Genomic DNA, 15,126 nt, shown 5'->3' on the forward strand with positions numbered 1-15,126 from the left:
TGGAGTTATAAAAACAAAGACGTTCAGTTGTTCAGGAGGCTGAGACAGGAAGATTTATTGGGCAAAGTATGTGAGTATAAGAAAGTTAGAAAGAGCTGGATGGTGGTGGTGCATGCCTTTAATCAATCTCAGCACTCAGGGGCAGAAGCAGGTGGATCTCTTGAGTTCAAGGACAGCCTGGTCTACAGAGCGAGTTCTAGGACAGCCAGGGCTACACAGAGAAGCACTGTCTCAACCCTCCCCCCCCAAAAAAAAAAACTAGAAAGAAAGGATGAAAGAGTAAGATGATCTCTATTAAAGCTTTGAAAACAAATGAGTAACATACTATATAGCCTTAAGAAAAATTAGATGAGGAACTGAGATCATTAGAGATGAAGTCAAGCATGGTACTCACAGGATAGCTACTAGATTTGGGAAAGAAATGAAGACTTGTGTCCAAAAACATCAGTAAGCTAGAGATGTAGACAACAATCTGCATGATATGCAGTGGTTAATTAACATTATTTACCACTTCTTAGCCCTTTGGGACATGGAGCATGAGAAGATTTTAAAGCAAATTGACACAATATGAAAGAAAATAATACCCTACGAAAAGTATGTATTGAGTAGGCATCTGAAGAGCACGGTAAGAAGCATCTGGAGGAAATAGGTGGAGAGCAAAGAGGAGGGATGAGGGAGAACAGAAGAATAAAGGACTCAGGGTTAAGTACACAATGTGGTCAGATCGAGGCAGAAGGACTAAAAAGAGACACTGAGAAATAGTTAAGATGGTCTCAACTCTGACCACCATCACCATCCTTACAGATAGCAGTCGGTAAATATAGCAGGTCTTCTTTTGACCATCACGCCAGACTCGGGCCATAGCTTGTTCATCATTGGCTGGGTTCCAGTCAGGATCAAACATGACCAGCCGGTTAGCACCAATGAGATTAAGACCACAGCCCCCAGCTTTGCTGCTCAGCATGAAGACAAAATCAGGACTCTGGGAAGGAAAAAAACAAGAAAGGAGGGGGCTAGGATCCTTCTCAGCTCAGCCAACATGTCTCCCACTCTTTGATACTCACACTGAGGACAAGTTGGTATGCCTACTATTCAGTTTCCCAACCCATAAAGTCAGGTTCTAAGCCAGTCATCATTGATCAGCTTCATCTTATCATACCCACCAGAACACAAAAACAAAAGTAAAACAATGAAACAGAGCTCCTTTACAGCTTCTCTGTCAACACGTAATTCCTATGCATTGGTGTACTTACCGATGGACTATTGAAGCGCTCTACAACCTTGGCTCGCTTCTTAATGGACATTGTGCCGTCCAGGCGAACATACAAGTACCTGGAGGGATATCCAAAGATCAAGACCCAAGAAGGATGAATTCCTTAAAGCTATGGCTACCAATAAGACTAGTTTACCATCTTGAGACTGCTCATGCATGCATAGTCTGAGGCCTCCCAATGAGAAGGACAGAGAAGGGCAGGGATTATGATCTGTGGGAATACTTGAGGGACCAGGATATAAGCTTGTGTAGAGCTGGAGCTAGTGCCATCAGTCATTAGGGAAGAGAACGTCTCAGGAAAGTCATTCATAAAGCCACATCTTGATAAACATTGAATAATCAGAAAAAAAACCAGTCGTCCTAGAGTACCAGTGAGGGAGACACATCCCTTTGCTGGTTAGACTCTTCCCTACCTTCGAGCTCGGCACAGCTTTTCAAAGAGATCCAACGTCTGAGTATAATTAGACACCAGCACAACTTTGTCACTGCTGCGGCTTCTAGTCATGGCCAGAATGTAATCCAGGACCAACATTTTACCTGGGAAGAGTGACTACTATCAGTCCTCACAGTTAGTCTTCCCAATGGCCCAGGATTGTTACACTTGATATCCTGCTTTCAGACAGAATAGCTTCAGGACAGAGACAGTTTCCTATCCTCCTATGGTTCCTCCAAGGAGGGCATCTACTGATAGGGAGGGCTCACCTGACAGCTGTGGCTCTACAGCTTTAGAGGTGTAACCAGGTGGGAAGATGTCCAAAGTGCCCTCAAAGCCATCCTCCTCCGCCACACACTTGTCATAGATTAGAGCTGGGTCTGAAAAAAATCAAAACTATACCAAAATGCTAGTAACTTGCTTTTCTAAGCTTCCACTTCTGTGCTCAGCCTTTGGATATCTGGCACCTAAGGTAAGCCCTCACTTACAACTAGACTCTCTTGGGGTCCACCCTCCCAAGTTCCCATAGGGTGTAGCCAGTACAATCTGGAAGCCTAGATGGACACTTATCACTCACTACTGTATTCTCCCAACAAAAAAGGAATCAACATGAGAGGCACTGTTTGCTACTTTTCCTCCTGCCTAATGTTGTACAAGAGGATGTATACATACCAGCATTCACATACATAGTAAACGACATTTCAAGCACCAAAAATGGACTGGGCAGAAGACAATGTAGTTTCCAAAGTAAAGGTATAGCTCACAAAAAGTCCACAAGGCAGGAGTCATGTCTTATGGAGAGTTAGACCACATGCGGCCTCCATGAGGTCTCTAGTGAAGGTCACCAGCCTATCCACAGGACCTTCCTCTCCCTTGTTCACTCACACAGAAAATACTGGGCATGGGCATGGGCACACTCACGGTTACATAGCTTCTTTAAAGAGGTGATAGAAGACAGGGAAGACACACTCATCTTGCCTTCACGCAATTCTTCTTCAGGCTTAGCCTGTCTCAGAAATCTCTTATATAACTCAGTTTGAAGGGGTGTCAGCCTGAAAATATAAAGGCAGGTGACTCACCAGAAGAAACTGGACCACACACACTGCTACCATAAGAGCATCTTGAAATTCAGCCATGCTTGGGAAGCTAAGTTTTTACCCACTCCCTGCATGCCTGTTAGCTAATTTCAGTACCTACAACAAACCACCTGCTCAATCTTCACTGGCAGATATTTAGAGAGGATATCTGATGTTCTCCGTATCAGGCACCTAGGGAAAATGAGAAAAAGCAAGAGGCTGGTGAAACTGATGTGCTATATATTAGGATAAAAGCTATTACCTAAAGGACCAAGACTCACTCTATTTTATAGTATGTCAGAACTATCATTTCTATGACACATACCATAGACTCATCATTCCAAATATGAGTTTTATTTGTTTGTTTCTTTCAGGATCTTAATCGTGGGAACAAAGACCTTCAAAATTGCCTTGCTTAGACTGACAACTCCTTTTCTTCCTTCCAGCTTGTTGGCTGGTCTTTAAAAGAAAGCTAAGGTCTTGCATTCACCCCGCAGCTGTCAGGAAAAGTGGGTCACAAACTTTGGGACTTTTTTTTTTTAATTTTACATATATGAGTGTTCTCCTTGCATGTATATCTATGTACTGTGTTTATGCTAGTGCCCTCTGAGGTCAGAAGAGGGCACCAGATCCCCTAGAACTGGAGTTATGGACGCCACCATGTACGTGTTGGGAATCCTCTGCAAGAACAACATGTGTGCAGAGGCTGGAGAGATGGCTCAGCAGTTAAGAATGCTGGCTGCTCTTCCAGAAGACCAGGGTTCAATTCCCAGCACCCACCTGGCAGCTCACAACTGTCTGTAACGCCAGTTTCAGGGGACCAGACACCCATGGCAAAAATACCAATGTACATGAAAATAAATTAATTAATCAACTTAAAAAAAAAAAGTGTTCTTAACCACTAAGCCAACTCACCAGTCCCTAAACTGTAAGTCTTTATTGGGAGGCTTCTATCTGCATTTGCACAGGTACCAGCTGTCACATGACCCCTGGAGTCATTAAACCCTTATCTCCTGGTCAGACCAGTTAGAATAGAGAGGCATCTTCTGAGTACTTATCTAGTCAGGCATGATAGCACATGCCTGAATCCCAGCATCTGGGAGGTAGCCTGGGATACATGAGATACTATCTCAAAAATAGAGAAAGAAAGAAAAAAAGAAAAAGAAAAAAAAAAAAAAAAACCCAGCAGCTTCATGGGACAAAATAACTCTGCCATCAAAAATTGGTAGGAAGAGCCGGGCAGTGGTGGCACATGCCTTTAATCCCAGCACTCGGGAGGCAGAGCCAGGCGGACCTCTGTGAGTTCAAGGCCAGCCTGGTCTACAGAGCGAGTTCTAGGATAGGCTCCAAAGCTACACAGAGAAACCTTGTCTCGGGGAAAAAAAAAATTGGTACAAAGATGTAGCCAAGCAGTTGGGAGGAGCAGGACATTCATAACGTAATCCATCAAGGGCCCATACCAACAACAGGGGTCCAGAATGTGCTTGCCCCTGGATCATTTGAAACCCATTGAAAGAAAAAGACCTTCTTGGGCTCGGACCACACAGAGATTCTTCAGCTCTCCACAGAACTAGAGTCTACACATAGAAACCCTGATGCTTTAGGCTAAAAGCAACTGTCAAGAAGGTTCTGAAGTACTAACAAGGATATGTCTTGTTCAGGAAAGCTAACTGCATCACAGAAGAGCTTCTTCAGCAAGTTGATAAGAACAAAACCAGGCCACAGGGCTCCCCAAAAGTAGAACTTATCCTATAAGACTTTGTTATTTATTCAGTACTGTGGGATGTTTTGTATGACAAATATGTTTCTCTGATTGGTCAATAAATAAAATACTGATTGGCCAGTGGCTAGGCAAAAAGTATAGGCGGGACTAACAGAAAGGAAAAAAAAAAACAACAGAAAGACAGAAGGAGTCACTGCCAGCTGCCGCCAGGACAAGCAAAATGTAAAGATGCCGGTAAGCCACGAGCCACAAGCCGCATGACAGGGTATAAATTTGTGGAAATGGATTAATTTAATCTATAAGAACAGTTAGCAAGAGGCCTGCCACGGCCATACAGTTTGTAAGCAATATAAGTCTCTGTGTTTACTTTGTTGGGTCTGAGCGGCTGTGGGACTGGCGGGTGACAGAGATTTGTCCTGACTGTGGGCAAGGAAGGAAAACTCTAGCTACAATTCAGTGCCAATTCATGCCACAGACCCCACTCCTTCCCTCAAACACCAGCCCTTAAAGGCTCCAGACAGACCAAGCCCACAGATCTGGGCAGTTCCCAAATAGCTCGGAAGGTCTCAAATCATTTGGATGTCCAGAGTTGAAGCTATTACCTATTCACGATACTGATGAGCTCCCGCAGACGTTCCTCCCCTAGCTGCCTGTCTACCTCACTGGCAGCTGCATCCCGACTCTTCAAAATTGGCAACTCAAAATGCTTCTTGAACTCCTGGGCAGTTCCTAAACTCAGGAGAGAATTGAATAATAAGCATGTAAGGGTAGAATGATTTTTCTTGCTACTAATAATGACAAACCACCTTACCACCAATCACCCTCCTTGGGGAGAACAAAGCTGAACAAAATACAAGCAATTTTTATTTAATGAATCAGACAGCAAAGCAGTGAAGAGTTGAATGTCTAAATATAGCTCGATGGTAATGCCCTAATAGGAAACCTTACGGTAATTGTAAACGGACTAAAGTTCCAACTCTACGATAAAGCCACAGGCTGAGGATATGGCTCAGTGGGTAAAAGCGCTAGCAGCACAAGCCTGACAACCCAAATTCCATCCCCAGAACCCATAAAAAAAATCTAGATGCAATGGCACACATCTGTAATCCAGCACTGCTATGGTGAGCTGGAGGCAGAGAATCTCCTGGAGCTTGAGAGCACAGCAGCAGAAACAAGAAAGACCCTGCCATAACAAAGTAGAAGGCAAGAATCAATCCCCAAAAATCATCCTTTGACCTTGATATTCTCTCTCATACACACATACAATAAATTTAAAAAATAAATAGGTTGGGCATGATGGTACACAGCTTTAATCCCAGCAGAGGCAGGTAGATCTCTGTTTATTTTGAAGCCATCCTAGTAAACATAGGAGACTCTAGATCAACCATGGCCACACAGTAAGACCTTGTCTCGAAAAAATAAACATAAGATAAGATGCTGGGGGTATGGAGGACAAAGAGATGGCTCGGTAGTTAAGGACATTGGCCACTGATGATCAAGATGGCCAAGAGACTCTCCACCTTCAAGAATGCCTGATGAAGAAGCTGGTGCTGGTGGTGTCCTTCTCTGTCTGGGGCCTCACCCCTATACCAAAATGCTGACCTAATCAACCAGGCCACACCCTATAACTACTCAGTACCTGTTCAAGATCATGGGAAAATACCCAATGTGCCCAGCCACCCACAGGACCCTCAGAGCCAAAGCCTGGAATGTCTGAAGAACCTGCAAATACTTCTGATGATAGAAGAGGTCCCCTTCCCTGTTGCCCCTGTAAAAATGTGAAAACAAAAAAAGAAAGAACTGTGGCCTCCCTTCCACAGAACCCCAGGATCGCCTCTCAACACTCACAAGGTGACTCATAACTATCCTTAACTCTAACCCCAAGAGATCTCATGCCCTCTACTGGTTTCTTGGAAAATAGGCACACATGTGATATATAGACATACATATGCAGGCAAAGCACATATAAACAAAGTAAAACTAGTTTTTTTAAAAAAAAGCTACCAGCCATGTTACACAACTGCCAGTCTATAATCTTTTTTTTGGGGTTTTTTTTTTTCCCCGAGACAAGAGTTTCTCTGTGTAGTCTTGGTGCCTGTCCTGGATCTCACTCTGTAGACCAAGCCTAGAACTCACAGAGATCTGCCTGGCTCTGTCTCCCAAGTGCTGGGATTAAAGGTGTGCACACCTCCACCGCCAGCTGTCTAGTTTACTGATTTCTAGATTAGCAGTTGTGCTGGGCTGTCTCAAAAACAAAACAAAACAACAACAACAAAAAAACACTAATTAATTAAAACCCACAAAAAACAAAAATAGTTATTTTGGCAGGGAATAGTGGTGCATGCCTTTAATCCAAACAGGAGGTAGAGGTAGAGGGAGACAAATCTCTGAGTTTGAGACCAGCCTGCAGAGAGTTCCAGGACAGCCAGGGCTACACAAAGAAACCCTGTCTCAAAAAAAAAAAAAAGGAAAAAGAAAACTGGAGAGCAATTGAGAAATTTACCTGAAATCCACCTCTGGAAAGCACACATGAACACGCAAACATGATTACACACACACACACACACCACTACTCTATGATGCCTGGGGTTAAAGAAGACAGTAATTACAGTGGGGTGTAGTAGTTATTACAGCTTGGCGTGGCAGTAACTGAACTACTAATGGTTCCAGAAATGTTCTATTGCAACAATTTTGCTGGCCAGTCAGTATATTCTGTCTAAGGACATTTTTCTGAGCACTAGAGCAACGGGGAAGCTGGAGGACCAGCAGATCCCTGGAGGCCACTGGTTCAAAACCTAAGGTGACGGGCAAGAGGGCTGGCTCAGCAAGTAAGGCACTTGCTCCAGACCTGACAACCTGAGTTCAGTTCCTAGGACTAGCATGGTTGAGAACTGTTCTGGCATGCACATACACACCCATCTCATACTTAAATGAAAATGTGGGGCTGGAGAGATGGCTAAGGGTTTAAGAGTACATACCATTCTTGCAGGACCCAAATTCGGTTCCGAGCACCCATGTAAGGCAGCTCATAACTGACTATAACTCCAGCTCCAAGGGATCTAACCCTCTCTTCGGAAACACATGGGGAACTGCACTAATGTATGCCCCACACACACACATATACATAATTAAAAGTACTAAGTATTGTGTATTTGTATTGAAGGCAGTGGTATCACATACCTTCAATCCCAGCACTCTGGAGGCAGAGGCAGGCAGATTTCTGTGAATTCAAGGCCAGCCTGGTCTAAAGAGTGAGTACCAGGACATCCAGGGCAACACAAAGAAACCCTGTCTCGAATGAATGAATGAATGAATACTAAGTATAATGGGCAGAGAGGTACCTCAGCAGTTAAGAGCACTTGCTCCTCTTGCAAAGGACCCTGGGTCAGTTCCCAGAACCCACATGGTGACTAACAACCATCTGTACCCCTCCAATTCCTGGAGATCTGATGCCAAGAGCACCATGCATACACATGGTGGTATATATACATGCATGCAGACAAAACAGTCATATACATAAAAATCTTAAAAAATACAGTGTAAAATCCTTTTTAAAAATCCTATGAAATTTTTAAAAACTAAGGTAGAGAGCAGTCAAAGACACCTATCCACAGCACCACATGCTCATACTACATTAACATGGATCACACATAATTTTAACGCACAAGGCTATTTCCATCGCCTACAAAGCTCACACAGCCTCTGCAGAAGACAAATAACCCAAGTGGGTCTTTCTGAGCTGTTCCGCAGTCAAAGCCAGCCTACAGTTTCACCTCACCACCCCTTTTTCTCTTTTGAGCTCAGACTGACTTCAAACTCCCTATGTAGCCGAAAATGGTTTTGAACTCCTGATCCTCCTGTCTCCATCTCCCAGATACTAAGATTACAGGCATCAGCTTGGCTATGGCTTGGCTACCCTATGCCAAGAGAAGCCTTCTAACAAGAGTGTCTACTGATCCACACCTAATTGGCAATGTAACCTTGCTCTCCTCAGATGGAGTTACACTTTAAGGACAAAGCAGACAGGGCTCCTTACCCAAAATGCCTGAATTAACAAAGTGCACCAAGCTGAAATATTCAAGCAAGTCATTTTGGATGGGGGTCCCGGAGATGAGCACCCGCCGGCTGGTATTCAAGCTGTCCAGGGCCTGGTAAGTCTGATTCTCAGAGTTTTTAAGTCTGTGTCCCTGCAAGATAATTAATTCTCACTTAGGATGATTTAATATTCTTAAATGATAAAAGTCTGCAGATAGAAGAGTCACAAACATAACAGGTCCTAAGGTTGCAAGAACTAGGTAGGCCAGCATAAGCTTCTTTGCCATTGGCTTGGAGAAAAGTATTAGGCTCACAAGATAGACCAATGCCCAAAAGGCAAGGATTCCCTCTGTTCCCTCCAATTTTTCCATTTCCAAACTTCCAGAACCTTCCTACTCAGCCATCTTTCACAGTCCACGTGGCCATGATACAGACCCATGCTCTCAGGAGTCCTCCTCCTCCTCCCTGCCAGTCCAACCAACACAGAGCTTTCAGAGCCAAGTGCCTCGAGGTCTTGTTTGAGCCATGATGCTACTATATCCAAAGAGCTTCCCTTCACAGTTCTTCCCTACCCTATCCTCTCTGCAGCCATCCCTAACGTCTCTTGAAGCCATTTACTTTCAAGAAGATAGAAAAGGACTCTTTTCCTAAGAGCCACGAAGCTGAGATCAAGCAAACGGCCTTTCTTTTGTTGTTGTTGTTTTTTGTTTCTTTTTGTTTTTTGAAATGGGGTTTCTCTGTATTAACTGCTCTGGCTGTCCTGGAACTCTATTTGTAGACCAGGCTGGTCTTGAACTCACAGAGATCTACCTGCCTCTGCCTCCCGAGTGCTGGGATTAAAGGCCTGTGCACCACCACCCTATTCGAAAACAGCCTTTCTAAGTACAGCTTCCTCTCATTTCCATGCTGGGAAAGCCACCAAAAATTAAAAACCTCTCCCACCAGTGAAAGAATGAACAATTAGACTTGTTCTATTCAGTCTGCTTTTGATGATGGTATTAAACAAAGACTTCCCTAACTCCCACATAATCCATACAACAAATGAACATTATATTCATTTTAGAAATGAAGAAATTGAAGTTCAGAGAAGTAAACAGTCACCCAAAAATCATGCTACACAATTAGCAGAGCCATAACTGAAACCCAGGACTGTCGATTCTAAAGCCACAGAGCTTTATCTCAACTAAACATGAACTTCTTAAAATAGATCCACATATTTGCTTTTTACAATACTTTCAGTGCAAAGAATACAGTCATGCACAAAGTTCTGATCAGTTAGTATTAGTTGAATGTAAGATAAATTAAGATTCATCTATGAAAGAATTAAACATAAAATTTTAACTTTTAATGGGCATCAACAATTGGGTTCTTTTAAACTGAAGCTCCCTGTAGAAAAGGCCTCACAGAATCCTATGGATCTGGCACATAATAGACACTTGGATGAAATCTAAATGAGCACTTGAGTCTCTACTGGACCAGTCACTGAGGCTCCAGACAGCTCCTATCATTACCATCAATTTTTTTAAAAAACAGCTTCTGAGCTAGGAATGGTGGCCCATGCTTACAACCCCAGCATTCAGGAGGCCAAAGCAACAGGACTGCCAAGTATGAGTCTAGCCTAGGCTACATAGTTCTATGCCAACCTGGATTAGAATGAGATCCTATCTATGGAAAATTAAATAAATCTAAATGTTCCCAGAGAACAAGGGCTTCAGCTTGCTTTCTCTAATACAACCCCTTGACTAAGACCAGGCTCTGAACAGTCACCCTACACGGTGATAAACTAGATCCCAGGCCCTGAGCACAAGACAGTCACACATACTCTATCTTAGCCTGCTATGTGTACCTCACCTGTATTAGGAGGCACTGCCCATCAGGGTTATCAGGAAACTCACCAGATCATCAATAACAGACTTTTCATAAAGATAAAAGGCCAGTTGGCAAATAGCTTACAACCAGCAAGCATGGTCTTCAAAAGTAGCTTTTTATCTGTTTCCTCCCTAAACCCATACACTCTTCTCCCACCCCCAATCTCTCTGTCTGTCTGTCTGCCTGTCTCCTTCTCTACCTATAGCACTCAGTATTCCCAGGCAATCTCCCATCCAAGTACTAATCAGGCACAACCCTGCTTAGCTCCAGAAATCACACCAGATCAGGTGCAATCAGAGCAGTAAGACCAAAGACCTACCTCTCTGAGCTCTCTAGGATACCAGCTAATCTAAAGTTAGAGCATGGTAACCACTTAACACACAGGACCATCTCTCAACTATTCTCCACAATAGCCCCAGAATATGCCAAGTGATCTTATGCTTTCCAAGAACTGAAAACATGGTAGAGCAGTCTCAGGGTAGCCACGAATTTTTTTTACAGTGAGAACTCACCAACCTCACTACTTTCTAGCATCTCTACCACCATGCATATGTACTAACAAGAAGTTCACAGTTAACCTACAAAAATCTGTCTTGCGGGGTATGGGACAGGATGGGACAGGAACTGGAGAGATGACTCAGCGGTTAGGAGTGCATACTGCTCTTTCGGAGGATTCAGGTGCTTTACCCAGCACCCACATACAGCTCACAACAGCCCTTAACAGTTCAAGGGAATCTGATAACATCTGACCTCCACAGCCTCCTGCACACATGGTACACATACATGTACTCAAGCATACACACAAATGTAAAAACAAAAACAAAGCCCCACACTAGGGCTTTACTTTGCTTTGTTTTTTAAACAGTTTTCTCTTTATAGCCTATGCTGCATGAAGACATGAACTTTTTTTTTTTTGAGACAGCTTTCTCTGTGTAGCAGCTCTGGCTGTCCTGGAACTCGCTTTGTAGACCAGGATGACCTCAAACTCACAGACATCTGCCTGCCTCTGCCTCCTAAGTGCTGGGATTATAGGCATGCACCACCAATGCCTGGCTTTTTTTAAAAAAAAAAATTATCTTTATTTTATGTGCATTGGTGTTTTGCCTGAATATATGTCCATATGAGAGTATCGGATACCCTGGAACTGTAGTTGCAGGGCTGCCATGTGGATGCTGGGAACTGAACCCAAGTCTTCTGGAAGGGCAGCCAGTGCTCTTAACTGCTGAGACATCTCTCCAGCCCCTGAACTTTATTAATATGTTTTTCATTAATGTGTATGTGTGTCTGCATGAGTTCATCTGTATGTGTATGAAGGTGCCTGAAGAAGTCAAAAAGTGTTAGATACTGTAGAACTGGAATTACATGTGTAGTTGGGAGCTACCTCATGTGAGTGTTGAGAACCAAACCCATAACATCTTTAAGATCCATCAATGTCTTAGTCACTATTCTATTGCTGTGAAAAGACATCATGACCAAATTAACGCTTTTTTTTAGTATTTATTTTTTTCTTATGTACACTGGTGTTTTGCCTGTATGTATGACTGTATGAGGGGAGGGTGTCGGATCCTCTGGAACTGTAATTACATGCAGTTGTGAGCTGCCATGTGGGTGCTAGGAATTGAACCCGGGTCCTCGGGAAAAGGAGCCAGTGTTTTTTTTTTTTCCTGAGACAGGGTCTCTCTGTGTAGCTTTGCGCCTTTCCTGGAACTCACTTGGTAGCCCAGGCTGGCCTTGAACTCACAGAGATCCGCCTGGCTCTGCCTCCCGAGTTGTTTGTTTTGTTTGTTTGTTTGAGATAAGGGTCTCACCAGCCTGGCTGGCCTAGAACTCACTACAGCAGACCCAGCCACAAACTCAGAGCTCCACCCGTCTGCCTCCTGAGTGCTGGACTTGAAGTGTGTGGCACCATGCTCAGCTCCCCCCAGTTTTTGCACTGTTTCATCCCTCTTTTGGCAAACTGCTGTCATAGGCTCCCGCTCACTTGTCCCCTCCAGTGTGGCAGGCATTCTCTGTTCTTCCAATTCCCCAGTGACTAGTGTAGTCCTGGGATAGTAATGCTCTGAAGACTCTGACATCCCGATCTTCTACCACCCAGACCACAGAGTGTTCAGTACCTCATCACAGATGACCAGTCCAACACTTCCTTTTTGAAGGACTCCGACATGAAGGCGGAAAGTCTCATAGGAAATGATGAGGATGGGGGAAGGCACTCGAGCTCCACGCTGGTTCATGAATCCTTCTACAACAGGAAGGTGTCAGAGAACAAGCCAGAAGATCTTAAAGAAAAACAGTCCGACGGCTGTGTGACACAGCCTACAAAGAATTGTGCTGGTTTTCAGTGGCAATTTTCCCACTTGTCCCCACACTGCCATCCACACTGGCCACAAGCGAACACACAAAGTAGAAAACCTGGGGGAGGAGTACAGCCTCATCTGTTAGAGCTTCATACCCAGTTTCCGGTCTATTTCATCCTTAGAGCCCCCGTCGATGGCCAGAGGTTGGATCCTCCCTCCAAGCCATTTTCCAACCTCATTGTACCAGTTCTTCACCAAGCTGGAAGGTGACACTACCACTGCCTTTTCAATTTCTGGCTTGCACTCTGGGCTCTGGCGTAAGAGTGTCCACATCAATGTGATGCACTGTAGTGTCTTTCCCAGGCCCATCTCGTCAGCCATGATGCAGCCGTGGCTTCCCGGGATCCGAACACCGGTGACACACTCCCAGAGGAACTTCACTCCCTGAGGAAGAGCACCAGTTAGTCCACTCTGACCCCTCCTTAGCCCCTAGCCACACACCCTTCCCCCGACCCTCATTTACCTCTCTCTGATGAGGCCGCAACACCTTACTGAGAATCGGATCAACAACCACGTGGACAGGGAGTTTTTCCCTGAGAAAACATGGCAGAAAAAAAATAAATGTTGCTCAGACTCAGGCAGGGTCAACCCTCAGGAAGTGGTATCCTGCGGACCCAGAAGGTTTTACACCTTCTCCCCCAGGGAATAAACCAGAGTGAGGCCCTGCTTTAGGACTCCTGTCCTCACCTCATCACTTGCCCCTCCAAATGAGCATGGCAGAAGGCAGTGAGGAACCTCCACAACCTGAACACAACCACACTCTCCCAGACAGTCTCCTTCCCAACCACTTGCTCTGGATACAGTGCCGCTGTCGTGACAGCTCTGGCAACCAATGACAATTCCAAGGGCGGTGGGGGGGGGGTCACACCAAACACCCTCCATTCTCCAGACATGGACACGTATAGTGGACTAGCACTACTCAAAAAATATCAATGTGCATACTTGTCAAGCTTCAGCTGGTCATGGACGCTTAGTGGGGGAGGCTCATACAGAACCAAGGCACCTTCCTCCAGAGGGTCATGGAGGGCACGACGAACTCCAGCTCTTTTCAGGCCCAATGCTCGAGAGCCCAGAGGACCTAGAAATCAGCAGTCAACCTGTGAGCTGACCCTCTATAATCAGGCACTCCAGCAAGCCCAACTTAAATGCCCATCCTTCATGGAACCTTTCTGAATACCCATGACTTCTTTCCTAGAACTCCTTCAAACCATTTGTGAATCTATTGGACCATTATCTCTTCAGCCCTGAAGCATTTTTTCCTATTTTATTTCTCCCATTCAACTACAAACTTCTGGAGGGCTTTATCAAGTTCATCTCAAGTCAACTGTAGCAAGGTCTAAAACTCAACATAGGCCTTTCATATGTGAGGACTTGAAATCTGGCTGCTTCTTTCCCTAGTCCCAGGTCAGGCACAACACAATGTCCTAAACAAGACAAAGGAAAACTGTGGAAATTAAACTTCCTCCACAGTCAGCCTTATAAAGGAACTGACACTGAACATGCTTGAACTAAATGAAGGTAGCATCATTAGCTACCGGGCACACCAAAAGCTTTTGAGCAGACATGCCCCACCAAAAAGATGAAAGACAATTAGTCTTGGCAGTCCCTGCTAAATGCCGGCCGGCTAGCCTTCACACAGGCCTCAGGAGGATCATGTCAAACACATCCACCCATGGACTGACATCTTTAATTCCCAGGTTGGCATATAAGTCTTCGATCTATTCAGGTACACTGACACAAATGACTAAAAACTGAAAAGACGTGCCAGGCATGGTGCTGCACATTTACAATCCCATCATTTAGGATCTGGAGGCAGGAAAATCGCTGTGACTGAGGCCAATCTGGATTATATAACAAAAGCCTGCATCAAAACAAACAGATGCTGGAGATGTCTAAGCAATTAAGAACATGCATCGCTCTTCCAAAGAGTCTGGGTGTGATTCCAGCATCCATGTCAGGCACGCCACACAACACATGCAAGATCCAATGTCTCTGACCTCCTCTGGAGGCCAGATGAACACACACACACACACACACACACACACACACACACACACACACGATTAAAAATAAAATAAACTACCAGGCATAGTAGCACACGTACTTAAGAGGCAGAAGCAGGAAGACCTCTGTAAGTTCAAAGCCAGTTTGCCTAGTCTATAAAGCAAGTTCCAGACCACTCAGGATTACACTGTGAGACCCTGCCTCAAATAAAACACAAAATAAACTTAAAAAAAGAAAAAAGAAAAAGAAAAGAAAATCAATAAAGTCTCCATTTTACCTTGATAGTTTGGAATGGGGACCTTGAAAGGCTTTGACAAAATGCTTCGAATAAATGCTTCCTAAAAAGAAAAAAAAAATAG

General features: G+C 44.4%; 1 protein-coding gene across 1 annotated transcript in view; it reads right to left on the reverse strand.

The window, feature by feature from the left end:
- Nucleotides 1-15,126, reverse strand: part of Rad54l (RAD54 like) — a 34,841-nt gene that overhangs the window by 1,183 nt on the left and 18,532 nt on the right. Inside the window, exons 4-16 of the mRNA XM_028889417.2 lie at nt 15,045-15,105; nt 13,706-13,841; nt 13,227-13,296; nt 12,859-13,147; nt 12,524-12,648; nt 8,542-8,692; nt 5,108-5,234; nt 2,900-2,974; nt 2,628-2,758; nt 1,976-2,086; nt 1,687-1,810; nt 1,254-1,332; nt 803-982 (exon numbers count right to left, since the gene is read on the reverse strand). Of these exons, the coding sequence (XP_028745250.1) occupies nt 803-982; nt 1,254-1,332; nt 1,687-1,810; nt 1,976-2,086; nt 2,628-2,758; nt 2,900-2,974; nt 5,108-5,234; nt 8,542-8,692; nt 12,524-12,648; nt 12,859-13,147; nt 13,227-13,296; nt 13,706-13,841; nt 15,045-15,105 (1,659 nt within the window). The remainder of the gene's footprint in view (nt 1-802; nt 983-1,253; nt 1,333-1,686; nt 1,811-1,975; nt 2,087-2,627; nt 2,759-2,899; nt 2,975-5,107; nt 5,235-8,541; nt 8,693-12,523; nt 12,649-12,858; nt 13,148-13,226; nt 13,297-13,705; nt 13,842-15,044; nt 15,106-15,126) is intronic.

Source organism: Peromyscus leucopus, chromosome 2, assembly GCF_004664715.2.
Source record: "Peromyscus leucopus breed LL Stock chromosome 2, UCI_PerLeu_2.1, whole genome shotgun sequence".
Lineage (NCBI taxonomy): Eukaryota > Metazoa > Chordata > Mammalia > Rodentia > Cricetidae > Peromyscus > Peromyscus leucopus.